Source organism: Neovison vison, chromosome 11 (assembly GCF_020171115.1).
Source record: "Neovison vison isolate M4711 chromosome 11, ASM_NN_V1, whole genome shotgun sequence".
NCBI lineage: Eukaryota > Metazoa > Chordata > Mammalia > Carnivora > Mustelidae > Neogale > Neogale vison.
The window spans coordinates 193,945,644-193,970,197 of NC_058101.1; the positions used below are offsets into that span (position 1 = coordinate 193,945,644).

The 24,554-nt window shown below is 46.8% G+C and overlaps 1 protein-coding gene across 2 annotated transcripts in view; it reads right to left on the bottom strand.

The window, feature by feature from the left end:
• Positions 1-8,073: 8,073 nt before the first annotated feature.
• The window catches only part of MFHAS1 (multifunctional ROCO family signaling regulator 1), a 97,137-nt gene continuing 80,656 nt past the window's right edge, over positions 8,074-24,554 (bottom strand). Inside the window, exons 2-4 of one of the 2 annotated variants that reach the window (XR_006381004.1) lie at positions 21,764-21,890; positions 15,797-15,907; positions 8,074-10,797 (exon numbers count right to left, since the gene is read on the bottom strand). Coding sequence is in view for 1 of the 2 variants with exons in the window: in XM_044225542.1 (XP_044081477.1) it covers positions 10,764-10,797; positions 21,764-21,890 (161 nt within the window). In the remaining variant the exon portion in view is untranslated. The remainder of the gene's footprint in view (positions 10,798-15,796; positions 15,908-21,763; positions 21,891-24,554) is intronic. The other variant, XM_044225542.1, reaches the window with a different exon arrangement.

Here is a 24,554-nt window from a genome sequence, read left to right on the forward strand (position 1 = left end):
AAACCTGGATCCCATTATTTGTTCAATCTAAGAGTCTCCATAACGTAGTCTCAGAATTGCTAACATATACCACTGTGGGATGGGGGGGGGGGGACCCAAACCCCCCCTCACTACAATAATTTCAATAGTTTTTGTCTTCAGCCTGAGGGTATAAAATCAAATTACTGTGTTCAAAAATTACTTAATTGATTCCCTATGCTCCCTTTCTGTATGGTTGTCGTTTGTCTTAAATACCATTAGGATTATTTGTTTCTGCTCATGGCCTATTTGCAGTTTTTATCCCACATTCCAGTGAATTCTATTCACTAATGTGTTTGTCTAGTTATTTATTTCTTCTTTGAGTGTGTGAAGAGTAAACATGCTTCTCAAAGTCAAAACTATACAAAAAGCTTCTTCAGAAAAGTGCGACTCCCTTCATCCCTTCTGCTCCAGTTCCCTCCACCTCCCTACAGGTGACCAATCTCATTTATTTCTGGGCTATCCTTCCTATGATTCTTCTGACACAAATGAACATATATATGAATATTTTCTCCTTTCCCATTTCTTTGTTCCACAAAAAGTAGTAAAAAATAGAGACTCCTTGGCACCCAGCTTTGTCACGCAACAGTATATCTTGAAAATTATTCTGGATCAGTCCATCGTGAGATTTTCATTCTTCTTTCATAGTAGCATGGTACCCCATTGTGTGGATATATCTCACGGTTTATTCAAACCCTCTTGTATACAGACCCTTGGGCTGTTTGCGATATTTTGCACAACGCTGCGGTGCATAACCTCGCCTATACGTACTTTCGTTTTGCTGGAGTTTATCTGCAGGATAAATTCTTAGAAGTGCAATTGCTGGGTCAAATTACAGCTTTTTGTTGTTGTTGTTTGGTTGCTAGTTTTGTAAAAAGATTTATGTATTTGAGAGAGAGCGTGCGCACGCACAAGCAGGGGGAGAAGCCGAGGGAGAGAAACTCAAGCGGACTCCCCGCTGAATGGAGAACCCACCCCGGGGCTTGATCACACGTGGGAGATCATGACCTGAGGTGAGGCCAAGAGTCAGATGCTTAACCGACTGAGCCCCGCAGGCACCCCAAAAGGTAATTTAAATTAGATAATGTGGTTAGTAGATATTGCCAGAATCCCCTCCTAGGCACTGTACTGGTTTCCATTCCCACCAGCAATGCATCAGCCTGCCTGTTTCCCTCAATTTCCCGAATTGAGTATATTGTCATACTTTTAATTTTCACCAATCTGGTAGGTGAGAATTGGCATTTCAGTGAAGTTGTAACTTGTATTTCCCTAATTGTGGGTGGGGTTGAATTTTTTCTTTTAAGGGAGCAAATATTTTTCATGTGTTCAAGCTATTTGGGGATCTTTTTTGTATGTAAAGGATCTTTTATTTATTTATTTATTTTATCTAGTTTTGGTCCTCTCTCCCTTAATTTTAAGCAGTTCTTAATATATTGGGGACATTACCCCTTAATCTGTGATAAATGTTGCAAATATCTCCTTGAAGTTTATCAGGTATATTTTGATTTTGTTCGTTTTTTTCAAGCAAAAGATTTTATTTTAATCAAAAGATTTTTACCATCTTTTTACATTGCATGTCAGAGAAGTTACTGCTTATGCTCACTTCTAGGATTTTGATGATTTTGGGTCTCACATTTAGGTCTTTATTCCATTTTCAATTTATTTTGATATATTTTTGCATATAGAGTAAGAAAATGGTCCGGTTTCATTTTTGGCATGTGGCTGTCCAGTTTTTCCAACACCATTTGTTGAAGAGACTATCTTTTTCCCCCACTGGATACTCTTTCCTGCTTTGTCAAAGATTAATCGACCATATAATTGTGGGTTTATTTATGGATTTTTCTATTCTGTTCTACTGCTCCATGTGTCTGTTTTTGTGCCAGAGCCATACTGTGTTGATCACTACAGCTTTGTGATATAACTTGACGTCTGGAGCTGTGATGCTTCCAGCTTTTCTTTCTTTTTCAAGATTGCTTTGGCTATTTGGGGGTCTTTTATGGTTCCACACAAATTTTAAGATTGTTTGTTCTGGCTCTGTGAAAACTGCTCTTGGTATTTTGATAGGGATTGTGTTAAATCTGTAGATTGCTTTGGATAATATAGACATTTGTTTAAAAAGATTTTATTTATTTATTTGACAGAGATCACAAGTAGGCAGAGAGGCAGGCAGAGGGAGAGGGGGAAACAGGTTCCCTGCTGAGCAGAGAGCCCGATGCGGGGCTCCATTCCAGGACCCTGGGATCATGACCTGAGGGGAAGGCAGAGGCTTTAACCCACTGAGCCACCCAGGCACCCCTAATCTAGACACTTTAACAACATATTTTCTTCCAATCCATGAACATGGAATGTCTTTCCATTCCATTGTGTCATCTTCAATTTCTTCCACCAGTATTTGATAGTTTTCACAGTACAGGGTCTTTCATCTCTTTGGTTAGATTTATTCTTAGATATCTTATTACTCTGGGTGCAATTGTAAATGGGACCATTTCTCAATTTCTCTTTTTGCTGCTTCATTATTGGTGTATAGAAATGCAACAGATTTCTGTATCCTGCGATTTTGCTGAATTTATTTACCAGTTCTAGGAGTTTTTGGGTGGAGTCTTGGGTTTTCTGGATATAATATCATGTCATCTGCAAATAGTGAACATTTTAGTTTTTCTTTACCAATTTTTTTTTTTTTTTTGCTAAATATTCTTACATATATAGCTTTGGCCGTATTTTTGCAAAGCTGGGGTAGATTCTTCAGAATGGGATAAAATTTGGATACACTGATGGCTTTGATAGATATTCCTAATTGCTTTCCAGAATGGTCCAGCTTCCACCAACACCATGGTCTCAGTGTATGAGTGCAAAAGAATCAAGCATGAAAGGTGCACTGTTCCAGAATGTTCACAGCACTAGATGGTACAAGATGTCAAAACTCGGGTGGGTTTACTGACATGGTCCCTCTTAGCATTTACATTCTACAGTCCAAACAAAGCAACACGAATCTCTTTTAGATTCCATTTGGGGAGTTTAGCCTCAGAAATGGCTCACATTGTAGTCTGTTTCAGCCCATGTTTCAAAAACACGGGTTGCAAGCACAGCATTCTACAGACGTCCCCGGGTGTAAATATTACTGATGAAGCCAGATTTGCCGCTTTCCTTTAACTATGTTGAATTTTTACAACACATCACCCTTGCACAGAAAATGTATCCCTCCTCCAACCCCTCCACTTAAGAACTTGAACATTTAGTTCTTTTCGCTTGAGTTTAAAAATAACACTATGTTAAAATCCTTGAAGGCCAGTGACCACGTGCGTTGGTTCATTAGCTGTTAGACTCTGCTGCTGAGGAGACATGAGTCCTAGAGGCTGGTTCTTCAGGCCATGTATGGGTAAGAGGAAAAGTGTCACAGCCCAACCAAATCCCATTTCCTTAGGCCCCTGTGTGACCGAGGCAGTTAGTCACAAGGAGAACCAGGCCAGAACCTGTGTGTGGTTCAGGGCAATTAGAAAAATGACCCTGAAGTTGATGAGTCACCTCCAGTAATTTTGTAGTGGTGGGACAATGGTCTCATGTACTCCCATAGATGTGACTCAAACCATGGAAGGGAACTTGAAGAATTATTGAGTATGCAGATAAGCAATCTTAAGAAGTCAGAGACATGCCCAAGATCCCAAGGCTAGTTGGTGGCTCTCTAGGTCTTTAACTAGGTCTTCTGATTGTAAGCTAAGTACTCTTTCCAGTACAACCTTGGCTGCCTCTCTGGCTCACATCCACAAAGTCTTGTCAATGTCAGAGGAGCTTGGCAGAACGGGTTGAGAGGGAAGCCTGGACTCGTGAGAACACCTCCCTTATTATTTATGTTGCTGTCACCTGAAAATAGTTAGTAGAATTTTCTGGTGCAGCCCCGGAGCAAACAGTCATCCACTGATCCTCATGTGAGTCTCTCAGGAAGAAATAAAACGCACTTGAGAATTCAGTTCTCTGGCCCCTTATTTATAGCAAACCCCCTCTACGTGAGGGGATAGCTCGAAATCAAGATTCTTTTCCCATGAGATGCAAACCGATCTGCAGTGAAACATGTAGTCAGGGGACTGTAGTTTCCTGCCCTCGACATCAGCAAGGCCATCCCATTAGCTTGTTGTCGTGTAATTGTATAAACACAGGTTTGCCGGTTCAAAGCACTGGGAAGTATTTCATTATGCCTTCTTCATAGCTAGGCAATACTGACCACATGCCAAGGCTAAAAAAAAAAAAAAATGAAATGAAATAAAATAACGAGCTCGTCCCAGTTAGTGATGATTTGGATTTGTAGGAAGGCAGCTGCACAAGCCTTCGGATACTCACCGCCATTCTGTAGCCATCTGCTTGGGTGTGGAAGCTGGGAATAAGGGAAAAGTGTGAATGTCCTCCTCGCTTTCCAGCTCCCTTGTTCCTTTAGGTTGAATTTAATTCAATGGAACCAGTTTGCATTGAAGGAATCCTGGGTGGAAGGTTCAATGGTAGCCGGGGCAGGAGGAAGAATCAGGCCCACTTTTCGTTCTCAAGGAGTTCAAGTTCCTGTAGACGAGGTTGGCATATAAACAACTCCAACTCGGGGTGCCTGGGTGGCTCAGTGGGTTAAAGTCGCTGCCTCTGGCTCAGGTCATGATTCCAGGTCCTGGGATCGAGCCCCTCATCAGGCTCTCTGCTCAGCAGGGAGCCTGCTTCCTGTCCCCTCTCTCTGCCTGCCTCTCTGCCTACTTGTGATCTCTGTCTGTCAAATAAATAAATAAAATCTTTAAAACAAAACAAAACAACTTTAACTCAAGGCAGAATGGCCGGAGTGTCATGATGGCTACAGAAACGCTACATAGCACAACAAAGAGAGGAATTAATTTTGCTTGAGAGATTCTGGAAGGTTACATGGAAAGGGGTAGCATTTAGCAGGGGAAGGGAATTCTATGAAGAGGAACCACTGTGAACAGTAGGAGTCAAAGGCACACGGCCCAGGGAGTGCAAGGGCGGGGCACGGGGCTGGGGCTGAGCGTGAGCATGAATATTATCATCTCTGACCACAAGATCAGGTCTATGTCGAGGTCCGATGTGCCTCATCTAGTGCTGGATCTCCAGCGGGCCAAACAGCACTTAGCGTGTCACGAGGGCCCAGAAACAAAGTGAGGGAATTCCTGGGAAAGAGGTCCTGCTCCGGCCGGGTATTTTTGGTGCATATACAGAGATCCATTCAAGTTACTTCTAGCAATGGGTGGCTCATTTTAATAATGTATTTGGACTGGAACAATGGAGACAACTCTAGGGACCCCAGACTGTCTCCAGACCCACTCACAGCAAGTGCGGTCCTTGGAATGCTTTTCAGATTGGTCGGCTCTCCTCTCCTCCAGCCAGTGTCCTCAGTTTCAGCCCAGTCTCAGTGTGGAAGTGGTTCCAGTCGCCGCTCTGATCCCTCTCTCCGTGTCATAGCATCCCCTCTGCTCCTACTGTTGGTTGGCTTGGTCTCCTCCATGTAAAGTGCTAAGAGTGGGACCCTTGCTGGCCTGGACGATTTTCGCACGCCAGCACGCCCGACACCCCTGCCTACTTCAATCAGCAATGCCGGGCTGGCAGAGGGCCAGCAAGAGCTGCAGGCAAATGTGCCTCCCTTAGAATTAGGGTGTGGTTGCCCTGAGAGTCTTAAGGACACGGCGGAGGAAATAGAATTGAGTTAGGTTTACCCCAGTTGTCCAAGGAATGTGAACTGTGTTCAGTAGGCACAGTGTTGTCGAAGGCTTTTATCAGCACAGCCTGCTGACTCCATAACCTTTTGAATCCTCAGACTCTATCATGCTGTGGGCCTCATTGCCCTATAATATTTTCCTTTATTTCAGTACTGTCTTCACTTGCAAACCTTATCACTCCATCCTCAATTTGGCTCCATCACTCCCTTTGTTCTCTGAGTCTTTCTCATAGAAGTCTGTACCCTCAGCAGATTGCCCCCCATGAGTGGGCCTTGTCTAATCAGTTGAAGGCCAGAACAGATCAAAAGCCTGACCCTCCCCTGAGTAAGAGAGAATTCTCCCTCCAGATGGCCTTCAAACTGAGACATTGGCATATTTGGTACTTGCCAGCCTCTGTAATTGTGTGAGCCAATTCTTTATCATGAGTCCCTTTCTAATATATATTATTGTTTCTAATTCTCTGGTGTACCCTGACTACCACACTGCCCTAAAAGAAACCCATTACCCCAGTAGTCATCATCGCTTATCTCTCCTCTCACAACCTGAGCTAAAATTGAAAGTGAGATGCTCAACCGACTGAGGCATCCGGGTGCCTCTAGGTTATCAGTTATTGATTTGAGAATTTCCTTTTACAGGCCTGCCTATATGCAGATTCCCTTAGCTATGGCCTACAAGTTTTGGTATGTTGTGTTTCCATTTTCTTCTTTAACCCATTGGTTATCAACCCCTGTGTCATTATATTTTTGTTCATGTCCCAAATTTCCTTTCCTTCCTGACAGATTGACTTTTTCACCATGAAATGTCCTTTTTGTCTCTAGTAGTGTCTTGAAATGTAGGTGAGTTTCAATGTCTATTTTGTCTGATATTGGCAGAGCCAGCTCTTCCTGGCTGTTTTTTGCCTGGTGTATTTTTTTTCCATCCTGTTACTTTCCACCTATTTGTATCTTCACATTAAAATCTGCCTCCTGTGCAGAACATAAATTTTTAATCCACATAGGCAGTCTTTGTCTTTTAATTAAGTTGTTTAATCTCATTAGGGTGCCTGCGGGGGCTCAGTTTGTTAAGCGGCTGACTCGGGGTCATGGGATGAAGCCCTGCATCAGGCTCTGTGCTCGGCAGGGAGTCTGCTCGAGGATTCTCTGCCTCACCCTCTGCCTCTCCACCCTCCTCACTCAATCTCTTTCTCTCTCTGTAGTAAATAGATCTTAAAAAGAAATAACCTCCTGATATTAATGATATGGTTAGATTCACATCTGCCATATTGATTTTTATCCTCCCTATATCTCACTTTCTTATTCCTCTCTTCATCCTTTAGTGTCTACCTTTGCATTAAGTGGATATTTTCTAGTGTAACATTTTAATTCCATTAACTTCTTGAACATATTTTTAAGTTACTTTCTTAAGGGGTGTTCTTAATCTCACAACATATGTCTTCACTTATCAGAATCTACTTCCGATTCCTATTAGCTTAGTTCCAAGGAAACACAGACACTTTATTCCTACATAACTCCATTTCTCCCATGCATTTTTGTGCTGTCATTGTTAATTTATGTGCTCGGCAAGTTTAAAGAACTCCGAGTTTCTTGGTTTAAAAGAAAACCAAAAATACACAACGAGGTTCCCAAATGAGTTATTTCCCTGTACTACTCTCTTCAGCAGAAGGGGCAACAGTAGGACAGAGGATCCGCTGCCCCCCCCCCCGATCCCCACCCCCACCCTGCCCAAGAGCTGTGAGGACCCAGGGCCAGCTTCCCCAGCCTTTGGAAAATTCTGATGGCCACACATGGGCATCAGCTTTCCAGCGGGGAGAAGGTGCGTCCCCGGCCCCCAGAGGCTCCACCTGCCTTCTCAGGTGGAGGGGCCCAGAGTGGGCTTCTCTGCTCTCAGTCCCTCCCTGGAGGCTGGGCTCCTGTGGAAGTGGACACTTTCCCTTGCCTCTGAGCCGGTACCTGCAGGTCTGGGGACTACAGACCCCTCCCTGCGGTCCCGGCAATGTGCGCAGTGGTGGCAAGGCCTTCTGTTAAGAACTCTCTGGAAAGCAAGGTCTGCAAAAGGAACTTGCAAACGTGTGCTCAATTCCCAAGTTAGACTGAAGAGTACAGCGAGTTGCTGATAGAAGGTCTGATTGAAGACAGCGCCCATATTCAAGCACTGAATCTGTGCTCTGGAAAGAGGCAGGGTTTTAAACAGGGACCTGTCAGTGTTCCTCGTGGGGGCTTCATCCCCCAGTAGCACGGCCACCATCTCCCATCAGTTCAAAAGCGACTAAAAAAATATAGAAGTTATTCCTAGAACTGAAACAAAAGAAAACAACAACAACCAAAAAAACCCAAATAACTAAGCTCTGCAAATAGAATTGTTTCACCATTTCTTTGTATTTTTATTGAATTTTTTGACTTTTTTTTTTTTAATTTCTGCCCAGTCAAGACAATTCAAGGAGAAACCACAATTACAATTTACAAACTGTGGTATGAAAAAGAACACACACACACACACACACACACCCCATTGGGAATTATACCAAACCCTTTCCTTTTTATTCATTCAAAAGAGCCCAAATGCACAAATGTCAAACATGAGCACTGTCATTTTTTTCTTTCTCTTGGAAGGGGGGAAAAACATTTATCCTGGCAGGACTGTTACAATTCTAGGAAGTGGTTTTGATACCACAGGTTGCAGGAATAGAAACCGTAACTAACGTGTAGGGTGTTTGCGAGGCAAGGGACAACTCGATCTGCAAAGTCTCCCCTTGTGCTTGGCCTTGGCTGGCTGTGTCATCCCAGGTACGCAACCACCTGCATCGAGCCTGACCGTTCCAGCAGAGCAGAGCGTTTTCCGTTATCTCCTACCCTCCCCCGACCCCGAAGCAAGGTCTCCGGCTTTTCTGGAGTTGCTTCTGGTCACGTGTGACACCGAGATTTCTCCTTATACCGCTTCTCTAGGGTTCAGATGACAGCACAAAACATCACTTGTCCAAAAATAGCAGTTATTAAGAATGTGGGCATTTAAGTTCATAAGAATAACACACATTTTGCAGGGTATGTCACCCAAAGGAGCATTTTTTTTGTTTTTTTGTTTTTTTCACTTAAAATGGTCCCCTGGGGAGTTAGCCCAAAGTCACATCCTTCAGAGTCCTTGCAAAAGACTGGTCAAAGGCAGTTCATTTGACAGTTTCGGAACCCTCTCGTGTCAATTGCAAAACTCCTATGCCCAACAACTTGACGGTCCCTAAAGCAATTAAATGTTACCATTTGGCTTACACGCACACACGCGCGCGTACACACACGCGCACACAGAGGCGCACGCACGCACACGCACACACAAGAACTGTGACCAAGGGATTAAGCAGGTGAACTTGTGACTGTGTTCTAACAGGAAATGAGATCTCAAAATCGAGGTGGCATATTCAAGTATCCAAAAATGCAGAAATAGTCTGAGATCCCATTTGATTTTATGACTGTGAGAAATCACACTTGTTTAACCGAGGTTCTGGCGTTAGTCAAGTCGACTCCTGGGGCACCTAATCTACGGACGTCAGCTAGGGAACTTTCCCAGGGCAGTCACTTGCTAGCTGGTTATTCTTTTTAAAAGTACGTTGAGACCTCGTATACTGGCATTGCAAGTGTCAATACTTTATAGAAGAAAGAAAAGAAAAACATCAGCTGACTCACTTTTCATGCCTTACACTGCAGATTAACAGTTTGTTTTACACCTTTTTCCATCCACACGCAGAGGAGACAGCTGCAAACAGAGTCCTCTACCTTCGTCAAAGAACGTGTTACTACTGCGGCTGATACGTTTGGCCCCGATTTGGAATGGATGAGAGAGCAATTTGCTCTGCTCTTCACGTTCTACTCTGTGGAGACTGAACAACAAAGGTTTTACTAGTTCCTGGCAGGTGACCATCCTGTCGGAGGCAACTCACTGTCTTAAGGTCTGACAGCCAGACGTGGAGGGCTATCAGGGCGCTCTGCTAAGTTTCACAGACTCTGTTGCAGAGAGACAGAGAAAGGGACTCGTTAGCAAAGCCCTCTGCACAATTCACAACTCACTCCCGATTACCTTGCGCTATTGAAAGACTAAGGTTTCCCATGGACTCATTGACCTCTCTGTCCCTGTCCCCTGAAGAATGCCAGCACCGGGCCTCCATCAGCACACCAGCTGTGACAACTCACCGTCGATAGGAAACCCAGCCCGGAGCAATGACCACTCGGCCCGGCGCTGGCAGACAGGGAGGCAGAGCGACCCCGGAATCCCACCAGGCCCCCCAACAAACCGGCTTACAGGCAGGGGACCCTGATTTAAAACAAGGGGAGGAGACACTGCCTGCCATATATATTTAAGGTTCTTGCTGATTACTGGTAACCTCTAGGACCCCCACACTTAATCCGTGGACAGAGAGATTTTTTTTTTTTTGTAATCTCAGAAGGATTAAAGAATAAAGAATGAACAAAAAGGTCTTATGCTAAAATAAGAAACCAGCCCCATCTTGGCACAGTTCTCATGCAGAATATCGCACCCAGTGTGAACTAACGCTAGAAGCATCAAACTGTATAAATTTAAATGTATTTGCATATTATAAAAATAAAGATAAACATATACATATTTTACACTAGTCACGGAACAGCAATGAACGGTCAGTCGATCCCTCTTTCACATTTAACAGAACTGAAATCTGAGTGCTCAAAATACGGCCACCTAAACGAACTATGGCTTTTATGTGGACAGAAAACAAAATCCCTGAGAAGCCATTCGACTTTTTTTTTTTTTTTCTTTTCTTCAAGTAGCGCTCTCCTCGGAGGATCACAGTTCTGAGGTTCAGGTTGTAAAACATTTGCTCCATGTTCTCCCCTAGCCTCCCCCCTGCCCTCCCTGCTCCCTCTACAGGCCAGGTCCGTGCCCTCCTCTGCAGGCACCCCACGCGACGATTGGCTGCAGTTCATGGGACACGCGCGCGGGAGCGTGGAGGGTCTGCCAGGTGTGAAAGATGGTCCAGGTGAGTTCCGATGCTGTCTTTTCTTCACGGAAATTCCACAGCCAGAGAAGTCATTGGTTTCTGTGCTTTTCACCAACGTTCTTCCTATATGGGTAGATGAGAAGAAGGCAGAGCCATGACAAAAGGTGACAGGAGGAGCGTCTCAATGATAAGAACTGGAAGCAATCATAGAACTTGGGTTTTTTGCAGATTTTAATTTCTAGTTCTGGAATTCCTTATAAAAATGTAAAGGTCAGGGGCACCTGGGTGGCTCAGTGGGTTAAACCTCTGACTTCGGCTCAGGTCATGGTCGGTCTCAAGGTCCTCCAATCGGGCTCTCGACTCAGCAGGGAGCCTGCTTCCCCCTCCCCCTCTGCCTGCCTCTCTGCCTACTTGTGATCTCTCTCTCTCTCTGTCAAATAAATAAATAAAATCTTTTAGAAAATGTAAATGTCAGGCAACTCATGATTCTTCAAAGGAAAACGTCTTTTCATAGAAAGCTAGGCAAAGGCTTCCGTTCATAACACGAAGTTCAGACATAAAGGCGAACTCTACTAATCAGTAATAATCACCTACTCCATGTCATTTCACAGCTGAACTAGACTTCTATCAAGAGCCCCAAACTCTAACCCTGGGTCCTTTCAAGAAACATCCATGCACGGATGGACGGGGACACACACACACACACACACACACACACGTGCGCAAATGTAATAACCTGCTAGGAGTAGGCATCTATCCTGAAAAGGGAGAACTCTTGGTTTAGGATGTCTATCTCACCTAAAAGGCACCCTTAAAGTATCAGAGGCAAGGCTGTCAAACCAAAAGCCTGAGACAGAGGAACAGAAAATGAAGAAATGCCTGCACCGCCACCTAATTAAACCGAGTGGCATTCAATTCAGACCAAATGGTTAGAGGGAAAAATGTCCAAGGCCCCCATCCCTTATACCGGCTTTCCTACAATGACACGCAGACCCTCCATGCCCCGCCTCTCTCAGGGCTGCTTGATTTTAAGGAGACTGAGTCTAATATTAGCAACATTACCAAAAATCTGCACCTTCCGTTTGCGGACTGCTTACTCCATGCTGGGGCTCACACCACTCACTGCGGAGCCGTATTTGATGACTCCTCGATCCCGTAACAAGCCCATGAGGCAAACCCCATCCCCCTCTGCCTTCACCAAGAAGGAAATTAAGGTTCCAAGAGGGTAAAGAACTTGCCTGCGGGGATGTAGCAGTGTGCGGCAGGGCCGCCTTTAAAAAGGGTTACTGGACTCCCCAGAGCGCTGGACGGCTAAAAGCAAGGTGGGGATGTTTGGGGCCCTCCGGGTAGTTTCCTGTTTCTCTGGCACTTGGCCCTGAGGACTTGTGAAGGCCTATCATTATAGTAAATGTCCCAGTAGGAAAAGTTTTGAAAAATGACTCAAATTCAAGTCATAATACAATAAATCTAATTCTAAAGAGGATGGCAGTGTGGAAACTCATGCCTCCGCCAGGCAGTTTGCCTTTGGTCGTCGGAGCGCTGTGTGTGTGGGGGGGGGGTGGATGCTGGGCAAACATTTTCCCGCGGACTCTAATGAGCCTTCAGCAACACAGACAGCTGAGTCTGGCTGTCTGTTCCCCTGAGCCACACGTAGGACAGAAACACAAGAATGTCTAAGCAAGGGTGCCCAGAGGGAAATAGTCCACTCTTCAAGAGAGGGGGAGAAAAAAAAAAGGAAGACCAGTTTGAGTGTACTTCCCCACTGATACCACTTTTCATGCTCAGGCCCTCGAGGAAAGGAAAGAGCCGTCACCTCACCCATATTCCCCCCCTCACACGGCTTCTCCATCCCAAAAGACCCGCCTCCAACGCTACTTCCCGCAACTTTTCTCAATCCTTCCTGGCAGCATTCTTTGCTCTCGGTGGCCACAGGACTTTGTTGATACGCCCGCTGTGGCAGGGATCACATTCTGGTTGTAATTAGAGCCTCCTGAGTTTGTCTGGTTATGTCTCTGATTCCCCTTCTCCCCAAAGAGACGACTGGATTCGTGAGGGCGGGGGTCTGGCTGGCTAGTTCCGCAGCCTCGGTGCCTGGCGCGATGCCTGGAGGGTAAATCCTTAACAAAGTGCTGCTGAATGAATAATGAATAAGATGTGATGAGAAAGTCACGGGTGAGAAACAGCTCAGATACGAGACCATTACTGTCACGGTGGCACGTAAGACGTGAGGCGAGGTGTCACTGATTCCAGGCAGAAGGGTGACAGATGGGGTCTCCAAGGAGTGGACACATGACCTTGGCCCTAAGGACGATGGGCCTTCACCAGGTAGGCAAGGAGGGGTGGCAGCCCACCAAGAGCTGAGAGCCAGCCAGGCGTGCCCTATGGTGGACCCTTCCCACGGTAAGGGAGTGTCGCGTGTGTCCGCAGGGTCGCTGGGGGCTGTGAGTCATGCCTGGGGGTTTAAACGGGGCTCTGTAATCACCAGGAGGCCATGTAAGGCTTTTAAACAGAGAAATGGCAGGATCTGACATTGAAAGATAATATTAGTTTGAAGGAAAAAAAGATGAGAGAAATGGAGGCAAGTTGGGACTCAAACACAGATATCCTGGTAGGGACAGGAGCATCGAGGGGAGAGCAAGGGCCAAAGAGAAAGTCACCTGGCCTCACGTCAAGGTGAAGAGACCCCTCTTCCCTTCCCCCTACTTGGACAATCCTCCCTTATCCCAGCACAGCCCTGGAGTTAGGGGGGGCAACGGCATGTTGCGGGGGAGATAGGTACACTTGCTGCGCGCGGCTTGTAACGCGCAGATAGTCACGTAGGCAAGGGGGGGGTCGCCTAAGTATGTGGACCTAGTCACGTAGGCAGGATGTTTCTCTGCTGAGTAATAAGGTCCACTCCCCCTCCTCACTCCCCCTCCCCACCTTTCTCTCCGTGCGCCGGGGTCCTTCAAAGCCAATCTACAAACACCGAGTATGCCTTATATTCAAACCAGCCAATGGAAACTTTGTAACCATGCTTCTGCTTCTGTACGTATGCTTTCGCTTCCCCGTACCCCATAAAAAGGCCCTGAACAAAGGGCTGGGGCGCGAGAGTCCTCCTAAGACTTGACCGCCCGCAGGTACCTGTGTCTACTCAATAAACCTCGTGCTGTTTGCATCTGATCAGTGGACTCGGCTTGGTTTTTGGGTCCGGGGGTCTCCTCCTGAGAAGGGGTCCATTCCGGGGTGCTTGGAGCCCCGGGGGGATCTTTCAAAGGCACACTGAAGAGAAGGGAGGACAGGCCTCGGCAGATGGCCGCGTGGGGGGAAGAGGGAGAGGGAGGCCTTGCAGCCGACCGACTCTTAGTACAGCCGACGGGGGCAAAGCAGGGCCACTCGCGAGGCAGGAAGCACCGACTGATGGAGAACACGGAGGGCGAAGGCCGTAATTCACACCTACAAAGCCTATGGGGCCTCCCAGGGAGCTGCAGGGGCCCGCCGGAAAGAGAGGTCCGCCAGGAGGCTCAGCCCCACACACCTCCCAGGTGATCGAACCGGCTTTCCCTGGAACACAGCACAATTCTTCCAGGCAGTGAGACGCTTCGGCTGAGACTGCACCTCTCCCAGGTTATATCAACAGGTCTCTTATTTTCTGTTTTCTGATGCTTTGACATCTGGGCCCTGGCTGACCCTGGAGGGACTGAGATAGCGAGCAACTCCAGTGTGAGTGTGCCTCTCAATACAGGCCAACCCCGCAGAGCCCACACCCAGGACCACTTCCTTTATCAGGCTGCGACAGCACAGGCCGCTGTCTCTCTGCCCTCCTCATTCCGGGGCCACGGACCAGACACCTAGCAACTACTGCCCGTGCCCCACGGCCCATTGAAACAACTCTGCCTGGCCACACCCGGGCAGCACCTTCCCACGGAAAACACAATACAGGCTCCTGCCCAGTTCCTCCCGCTCTGCCTCAGGCCCGACCCCGACGCTTCCCCAGGGCACTGTCCATCACAAGCGATAGTGTCTATGGCACTGTTATTACACTAAATTTTCCAACAAACGTGTAAGAACTTGGTGTGAAAACAACACCGAACTCGGAGCCACGACATGGGTTTTAGGCCCAGCTGCGCCGTTCGGTACCCGTGACTGTCAGAATGTTGGCTCGGTCTGGCGCCCAGAGCTTCCCCACCCGATAGGACGTAAAGGGTTGTTAGGAGCATTATGGGTTAGGGGGCTTTGCTCTGAGGGTCCATCGGGCACCACAGGCGTTTGTGATGATGATATGAAAGAAATGATACCACTCATCTCCTTTTTCTCCCATGAAGATGGGGTTAGGACACCGCAGGGGCCCTTAGACACAGATCCTCAAGGGGTAAAGGGGAAGGGAAGCCAACCTTCTTCCCTATCTACCCAGCACACATGTTTACCTTCCCCGGGCAAGGACTAAGTGCTGCTAGGTAAGTCAGTGAGCACATTTCATTCTAGGATCTAGATCTGCATTTCGAAATTCTGTCTTTTAGGAGTACCTTGATACGCTTCCCACAGGGCATACCACCAACATTCCTGGTAGGAAAAACAGCAACCGAGTTTACTGAGTGCTGTGCACTCTGTTGGCCGTGCCAACCGCTCCCCTAGCAATGGTCTCTCTCAATGCTCCCAACAGCCCCCCAAGACACCGCTTCTGGACCCTGCAGCTGACAGGGTCTACAGTCACGGCACCAAGAAATCGCGAAGATTCAAACTCAGGCAGCGTTAAGTCCAGAGCCCAAACGGCCTTGAGAAACGAAACGTGAACACTCCTTTTAAAAAGCTATTTGCAGTGTGATCCGCTTGAGATTTTCCTGATGTTACATCCATGCATCATGACTTTTATTAAATTACTTCTTTTTTCCAGCAAGGAACTAAGATGACTCATGCATGCAATAGCATCGTTTCAGGCAAAAGATTCAAGAAGTTTCCTTATTCGTAATTCCCAGAGGCTTCTTGATTCTGGATAAGCAAAGGGTCTGTCATCTGGAAACGCATCGCTGTACGACATCTCTTCATCCCAAAACCCACCCACCCCTGTTTTCCCCCTAAGTTCTTGAGTCCTTAGGAAGCCCTTATCTATTTAAGAAACCCTCTCTGCTTCCCAGAGACTTACCCTTAAAAACTGGCGCTCCTAAAGTCACAGATTGGGTACAGTAAAAATGATGACAAAGGGGAGAGAAGCACTATCTTTTCCACTTAATTTTCCAAGAAAGTATGGAGATACCTAAGCAGAGAGGGAACAAATTCTAGTATCAGTGTGGCTGGCGGGGCACTAAATCACCCGAGAGACACTATTTCTTCTGGCCTGTGAGCACAGCGAGGCAATGAGCTGTCTTACTCCTTACAAAAAACACAGCACATCCGCGTGATACGCTCCCCAGGCCTCCTCCACATTTAGCTCCCTTCCTTCCGAAATACCATCCCCACCCGTTGTGTTTTACTGCTCTGTGGTCAGTGAAAGATTCTCCATCGTTATAAAGCCAAAGTCATGTTGCTCCACTGATTTGAAAAAAAAAAAAAAAAAAGAAAAGAAAGAAAATGATCAAGTCCCTACTAACTAATCTGAGGGAAGTCTAACATATTTTGCCTGTTTATCGGATGAAATAAAGGCCACAGAGTCTTCCTCCTATTTTTTATAAAAGGCTGTTTCCATTGGTCTTAAATATCCTTATGTCATAACAATGAGAATGCCAAAATTCCTATGCGAGGTCATCACTATATCTTTGGGACTACTTATAAACAGTAAGAAGCTGGAATTTACTGGGGTCTTGCTTGAATGGGAACGCTACAGTATGTACGCAATGACCCAAGTTGCAAAAGTGGCTCTGAAAGGCAGGGTCTTGGCCCTGCCTTTCATCCTCGGTCATACTTTCTGGAAAAGGAGAAAGCTTATTAGCTCAACAATCTTCAAGCCAGCCAGTGCTTTCCAATCCGGCCACACACGAACTGCCCCGATCCCGACTGACTTCCATAGTTGTGTCCACCACCCCACGCAGATGTGGGATTCCACCAGAGAAATGGCAGCTGGCAGGAGATAAAAATGATCTGGTCCCATTTCCTGTATGTGCAAGGGTAAGTCCATTAAAACCACATGGAAGGGACTCCCGGGTGGCTCAGTTGTTAAGCATCTGCCTTCGGCTCAGGTCCTGATTGGGATCGAGCCCCGCATTGGGCTCTCTGCTCAGCGGGAAGCCTGCTTCTCCCTCTCCCACGCCCCCTGCTTGTGTTCCCTCTCTCTCTGTGTCTCCCTCTGGAAAATAAATAAATAAAATCTAAAAAAAAGAAGGAAGGAAGGAAGAAAGAAAGAAACCAACCAACCAACCAACCACATGGAAGAATGTAGACTGCATTTTAGGATGCCTTAAGGTAACACGTTTTTATACACTGACCTACTGAATTCTGTCTCTTAAATGAAACTCAGGAGATACTGGGTCATCTGGCCGTTTACTGGAGTCTATATTTTACTTGCTAGTGGTGGGCTGGTCTAAACCTCTCTGGAAATGAAAGAGAGGAACATTCTATAGGCACCTAAAAATAAAAAACGAACAGTGAGCTGCCATTCGCCTAAAGAAGTTCACGCGTCCCTTCTGAACTGGAATTTTATGCGTCTCAACGTGTAGGGCAGGTGGGATAAAGGTAGGAATTTACAAATAAAATTTTTAAAAATAAACTTAAATGAATTGACTTTCTCCTTACTTTCCCCCACCGAAAGGATATTTTCGCCTCTTGTGAGACGTGTCATGTCCAAGACTCAGTATCCCTTTCGTGTCTTGGCATCGGTTAGGCTGACCACTCAGAATTCCTGGAGGATGAGTGTGTGAGGTGTTGGAGGGGCTGACAAATGAGATGACGAGAAACTGTTCACAACACACCGTGTACCAAATCACCGCAATGAACATTTCAAATATCTTACAGTTTTACTGTCAATTAGACTTCATTAAAGCTGAAAAAACCCAAAAGATCAGTGGCTACCAGGGGTTAAGGAGGGAGGGAGAGGAAGGCATCCTCTGACTTTCAGGGCACTGGAAATAACGGTTTGGGTACGATAATGGAGGCTCCGTAAACCCATGGGACGGAGAGCACCGAGTGTGGAGCCGGATGTAAACTGTGGTCTCTGGGTGATGACGATGTGTCTGTGCAGGGTCGTCCACTGTCACAAGTGTGCCCCTCTGCTGGGGGACATCTATGCGGGGGAAGCCACGGTGTGTGGGGGCAGGGGGACGTGGGATCTCTCTGTACCTTCTGCTCAGTTTAATTGTGAACCTAAAACTGCTCTACAAAATAAAGTTTGTGTTTTGAAAAGAAAAATGTCATCTATACTACAAAAAAAGAAAAAGAAAAAACGATCTGAAGAAGGCGGACGTCCCCCACTTCACCTCTGATGTCCAACAAGGTGGGGGGCTGGAAGCAGGGTGGGCGAAAGACTGAACTAGGCCAAGAAGAACACTTTCTAAGAATTGCTTTGAAACTCATAAATCTGCTTCATACCAACACACCAGGCGGCAAAGCCATTCCTGAAAGTGACACAGACATTTCTTGACTGCGCGGAATAGGTGTTGTGTGAGACGGAAGTGGCTGCAAATGGGCACACATTTCCTTCAGGAGTGATAACAACGTTCTACCTCTAGACCGTGGTGATGGTTGTGTACCACAAAATAATGTGTCAATAACCACCGCGTTATTTAAAAAAAGTACCAGACAGAATCCATATATCCTTAAGGAGAACAGAACTTTTCAGCCAATGTGCTACGAGGTGAATTTTCCCCTCATCTCAAAGGCAAATATCCTTGAAAATCAGCCCCGAAGAGCCAAAGTCTGAAGGTGACTCACATTTCTATCAGTAATCGGCGAAGAGGACAAGAAGCCACTGAGCTCCTCGGTTATCCCCCGGGAGGGTGAGGGAGAAGAGAGGCATCTCATTCACCGACCTTTTCCCAATGGAAAGCTGGCTCGCCAATCACCAAAGCAAAAGGGAAAAGGACACAAAAAACCCCACTAACCTACTCTTTTATTCTCTGTCTCTTCCCGCAGGGAAATAACACACAGAAAAAATCTCAAAATGAGAAATAGAAAAGCTTGGAATTTTTAAGAAAGAGCCCATCAAAGAACAGTGGTTGATGATTTCTCTAGCACATGGTAGCCCCATGATTTTATTCATGGTCAGAGGCAGGCTCCAAGTTAGATGGCAAGTCTCTGTTCTGACCGGTAAAGGAGAGGAGTGAGTTGGTTAAAGAGCTTGGACTGTCTTTTCCAGAAACCACCACGAGATCGAGACCGAGGGTGCTGGGGGAGAGGGTGACGATTCTGATGGGATTCTGGAAGCCTTTTTGGGCTGAGGTCTGCTGTGCTGGCGTAATTACTAAGAATGCTCCGGTCACCCTCAACCCTTTCCTGATTTGAGCAGTAAAATACTGACCCACGTAGCACGGATCAGCGTTGCCTTGGTGCTGACAACTGGTTACGGACCAGAGAGAGCCTCTGTAGCCAAGGATAAAGACCACTGGCGAGGGAGCACCCCCTGCGAGCCAGGGAGGGGACCCCAGCGATCAGGAAGCGCAGCGTGCACACATTTGTGATCAGCAGGGGGACGACCATTTTTCAGACCCACGCCGGGCCCTTCCTCCTGGAAGTTCTTATCCACAGGCCTGATTCAGAAAGACAGCTCTCCACCACCCACCTGCTTTTTCTGGGATGACGGAGAAGTGAAAGATCTCTCTGCCACGACTTGCTCAAGTTAATCTGGCTGGAGTTCCGAAGGCAGTGCAGCAACAGCCCAGCCTCCCAAGTTCTCCTGCCTGCTGGTAGCCCCAAGTCTAACTGTCAGGGGTCAGACCCAAGCGGTGACCCCACAATAACTGTCTCCTGCGGCAGCTTTCCTCCTCAGTACCCCCACTCTCCTACTTTCCATGCCCTGTCATCTGTGTGTACATCAGACCTCTGCTGGGCAGGGCCGGGCCTGCCTGTATGTTGGTTTCCATGGATATTCCTTCGTGTAGAACTGAGACTCCACGTCAACCCTGCCGTCCACTGTACGAGACTTTAAAAAAAAAAAAGAAAATCCATTTTGAAATAAAATTACTCCCATAGCTAGGTCAAAAGTAGCTTGACCCCTAAAGGTATTCTCTCCAGCCTCCAGACGTTGGAGGCTACATGGCTCTGATGACCCAAGACCTTCAAGCTGCTTTTTCATGTAGGTACAACAAAGTGTGCAAGACAGACGGGCTGGGAGCACTTTCTCCCGGCCAGCCTATCGCCGGCCTAAATGTCTTTCTGTGGCAGGACAGCGAGCAGCTCTGGGGAGAACGTCCATCAGCAGGCCCGGTGTCGCAACGGTTTTTGTGCAAATGGACGTGTTAACTTCTACCTCTATCTCTCTCACCTCTTTAATGCCACGCGGCTATGGCAAAACAAGACTTGGCTGAGCTCAGGAAGATCTCCGCCAGTGCAAAGCATAGTGCAAACTACTGCCCTCCAGGTCAGAGCTGCGATGCCCTTAACCTTTCCCCACATGTGTCTGACAGAAAGGGGCAATCCCATTGCTGTCGTTTGACGGGTTCGGGGCAGGGGATGCTCTGGTTAGTATGAAGCTACTGTGTAATCCTAAGAAGTGCTTCATGATTTCACAGTGTCTCGGGGGCCCGTTAGTGACAAAGGAGACCGTGGCAGCAGGTTCGCTGAAGCAGTGTTCTGCACACCCAGACTTAGCTAAGTGCCCCCCTTGGGTACTCAGTGATGTTTTCCAGCAAAGATGAATAATGGATGTTCTAATGAGTCACCCCGTTTAGAGAAAGGGGTGCCTCTTCCACAGCTGCGAAGGAATGAGCGCCCGCTGACCCCTGGCTCTGCAGACAACACACCAGAGTCAGGAAAAGGGACACTTCGGGGCAGAAGCACGAGCCCCATTCCACCCAGGGCTCTCTGGAACGCAGCCTTGCAGCAAGTTTCTCAAGATGAGGAGGACGGGTCACTGTTTTCAAACGCAAACTTTGGAAGCACTTTGAAAATCTTATATATACGCAGAAAAATAATTCTATGTGTCAGCTAGAAAGAAAAAATGAAAGTCTGCTGTCTGACTACTTTGCGGGACAAATCACGTAGCTGCCGTCCCCCAGATAATGAGATTTGCTCCAAGAAGCCTGTGGCTGCCACTTTCTAAGATCTGCGGTGAAAAGGTATTTCACCTCAGTTTAGCAATACCCTGTTTGCTTCCTAATACTACAAAAAGAGACAAATAAAAACTGAACCCAGGATGAGTGTGATGTATAATTACTAAGATAATCCTGTGTCCGAGTTAGCTCATACGTGTACGTTCTCCATGTTTAAGTCTGTCTGGGGAAAGGTAGAAGCTTCCTTCTGCACAACCCCTGATTATTAAGGACTGAGAATCAGAGACCCACAGAGAAAAATAATTTACTACAGATTTTCTGTAGGCTTTTCTTATTTAATGAGCCCTCACTGTTCTCATTATCCATTTAAAAAAAAAAAAAAAGCTCTTTTTGGATTCATATACCTGCAAGTATACTAAAAGTCAATTAACTGCATGCTTTAAATGAGTGAACTGTCTTCTATGTGAATGACAGATAGCTCAATAAAGCTGCTAAATACTCTTTTATCAGCAAAGCAAAAAAAACAAAAACCCATAAACAAGGAAAAAAAAAAACCCTCCGGGGCGCCTGGGTGGCTCAGTGGCTTAAAGCCTCTGCCTTCGGCACAGGTCATGATCCCAGGGTCCTGGAATCTAGCCCCGCATCGGGCGCTCTGCTCAGTGCAGAGCCTGCTTCTCTCTCTCTCTCTCTCTCTGCCTGCCTCTCTGCCTACTTGTGTTCTCTGTCAAATAAATAAATAAAATCGTTAAAAAACAAAAACAAACAAACAAACAAAAACCCTCCTAGTTTGCTAGGAATAAGCAAGCCATAGTGTCTCTATCACCTAGAGATCTAGGTCTGCCCGGGGGGTGGGGGGGGGGTGGGGGGGTAGTGGTCAGGGTTTGCCAACATGTACTTGAACTTGGCTTTCTGTTGTCACAACCACTGAGGCAGGATGGGGAGTGAGGGACGGGGGTACCACATCTGGAACTCACTTAGAACAGGGGCTGATCACAGTCGGTGTAGGTGGGTAAACCAAGGCAACATTCACTCGCTCGCTGCCGTTCTTAGGGCAAATGATCTCTGCCACTCCTTCCGGTCTGGGCTGACTCAGCAGCTCCCCTGCAGGAAGAGAGAGAAAATGCATCCATGAGATGTACCTTAGGAATGGGACCATTTCACTGTTACAGCGCTGGGGGGTGGGGAAGCAGGGAGGAGGGCAGGTACAGAGGAAGCAAAGGGTCTGAGAACAAATATGCCCCTGGGGATCACAAAACCGGCCCCGCTCCCACTCCGCTGCCTAAATTCTCATCTGCGTCACCATGGAGAACGTTCTTGTGGTTGTGGCAAAAGGGCCATCGTTCCAAACAAAGACAGCCTCTGCCACCGTTTTCCTCACCTTCTTTTTCACAGACACGCCGGAGATCTTTATCTAGATGTCACGGCCAAGAACTGAGCCAGGATCCCTAGAGCCCCGGGAAGCAAGGGCTGCCAAGGAGCTTCCTGTAATTAGCATTCGGGACAGATGGGACTGGGGCAGACTGCAGCAGCCTTTTGACAAAGACGTGCAGAAATGGTCTCGAAATGCAGCCCACTGGAAGTGCTAGCAAGGTAAACAGCCCAGCTCCACACCGGCAAGAGGGCAAGAGGACTTCTTCCGTAGGTGTGTGTGCGGATTTGAAAGCACCAACTTAAATACTATGTGATGAGTAAAGGGGTCTAGTAAAAACAGACAATTAACTTAATGGATCACCACAATATCCCCGGGGCTCTGCATGCCTGGGATATAATCTCTCTCCAACTAGAACATTAAATGCCTAAGAGCAGTGATGACTTCCCTTCCTTAGTTTCCCCTCTCTCGTCCACTTACTGGGCAGCTGCCTGCCCTCTCTCTCTCTTCTCCTGGCTACCCCGGTGCTCTCACTCAGAGAAGATGCAATAACCAGCTTCTAGCTGAGGAAGGGAGCTGTTACTGCCTAAGTCCCCCTACTTAAACCGGGACGTTAAATAAACCAAATCAAAGACACAAAAATGTATGTCAACTAGGCAAAGATACTACTGAAAATAAGATGTCAATTCTTTGGCAGCCATCACTTATAGAATGGATCTGAGATTCTAGCGATCCCCAAGTTAAGCCAACAAAGGATAATTAAAAAAAAATCCTTTGTCTCAAAATATCCTATTTCTAAAGGCCCCACCTTCAGCAGAACCCACAGTAACAAAAGCACGGCCATGTGCTGACCCTTGAACTTTGAACCTTGAGCTTTAAATGTTATTTATTTATTTTTAAATTTAATTAATTAATTAATTAATTAATTTTTTAGATTTTATTTATTTGTCAGAGAGAGAGCACAAGCAGGGGAAGTGGTAGGCTGAGGGAGAAGCAGGCTCCCCACTGAGCAAGAAGCCTGATGCAGGGTATGATCCCAGGACTCTGGGATCATGACCTGAGCCAAAGGCAGACACTTAATCCACTGAGCCACCCAGGCATCCCAAACTGAGAGCTTTAAATGTACATCTCGTTTCATCTGTGTGATGTCTCTATAAGGGTTACCCTCATTTTACAGATAAGGAAGCTAAGGGTCAGGACGTTATATGGTGTACCCTGAGTCAAGGGCTAGCAAGCAGGCAGACCTGGGATGTGACCTTGGGAAGTCCTCTCTGGGGAGCTTACTCTTCGCCCTTACCCTCCGAGACCTCCCAGAGTGGGAACTGCTTCTTCTTGCCAGAGCACGTCTCCTAGAGGAGTACTTTTAAAACAACTATTTTTAAATAATGAACTAAGCATTGACATATTTGTACTTTTATGATTAGGCATTCGTTTCCTGCTTTGAGCATTTTTATATGGTTTTGGATGATAGGAACTGAATATAAATTTGAAGTTCCTTAACCAAACTACTGTCAACACCCAATTACTGCAAAGTTAATTTAGCATGACTAGCTTATGTCATGGATACATGGATATCAGAGCTAAGCTCTGACACCAACTAGGAAAAGAGTTCAAAATATAAAAATGCAAGTTAAGAATGCAAACGCTAAATGCTATCAAAGCAATAAAACGAACCAAAGTAATAGCACGTTAGAGCTGGATGCAAAGTTGGAAGTCATCCGGCCCGAACACTATGTTCTCAGAAACTCTCAGAGAGTCAGAAACTCTGAGTTTAACACATTTGTTCCAAGTCCCACAGTGACCAGTGCGTCTTTGACCCAACCCAGCCGCCACGCAACCAGGACCACAAGAGGGTGCCCCGAACACCGCTGGCCTAGTAACACGCTGGTCCTGGACCATTCTCCCCGGATCCTTAAGGAATATTCTCAATTTGCACTTTCTGTCCCAAGACTACCGCCAAGGCCAGAAGCTTCCCCTGAGAACACGCTCCTGCTTGGAAGTTCACACAGCCTCTCAGTGGCCCAAGAGCCCAGGATCCAGCTGTGGGTGCCCAGCCCCCGACTCAGGCGCCTACCCCCCCTCACAAGGGCTCCCTTGCTGGCTCTGCTGCGGGTTTCCGAGAGCAGACCCGTTTGCCAGAGCTGAAATAATCTGTAGTAGACTTAGTACTAAGCATCCATTATCAATATTTATTAAACCAACAGCTTTAGTGCTCCCCTCTCCAGATTCCTAGTATCAGACAGAACCAGGTAAGCGGCTCTGTTTGGGTCCCCCTCCTCCCAGCAGCACTGCCGGCCACAGAGGCGGCATGAAAGTTGGAGGCACCAAGACGGCTCACGCATACAAAAAATCCCATGCAATGCTCCAGAACATGGAGCAGTGGGGCCGCACGGGTC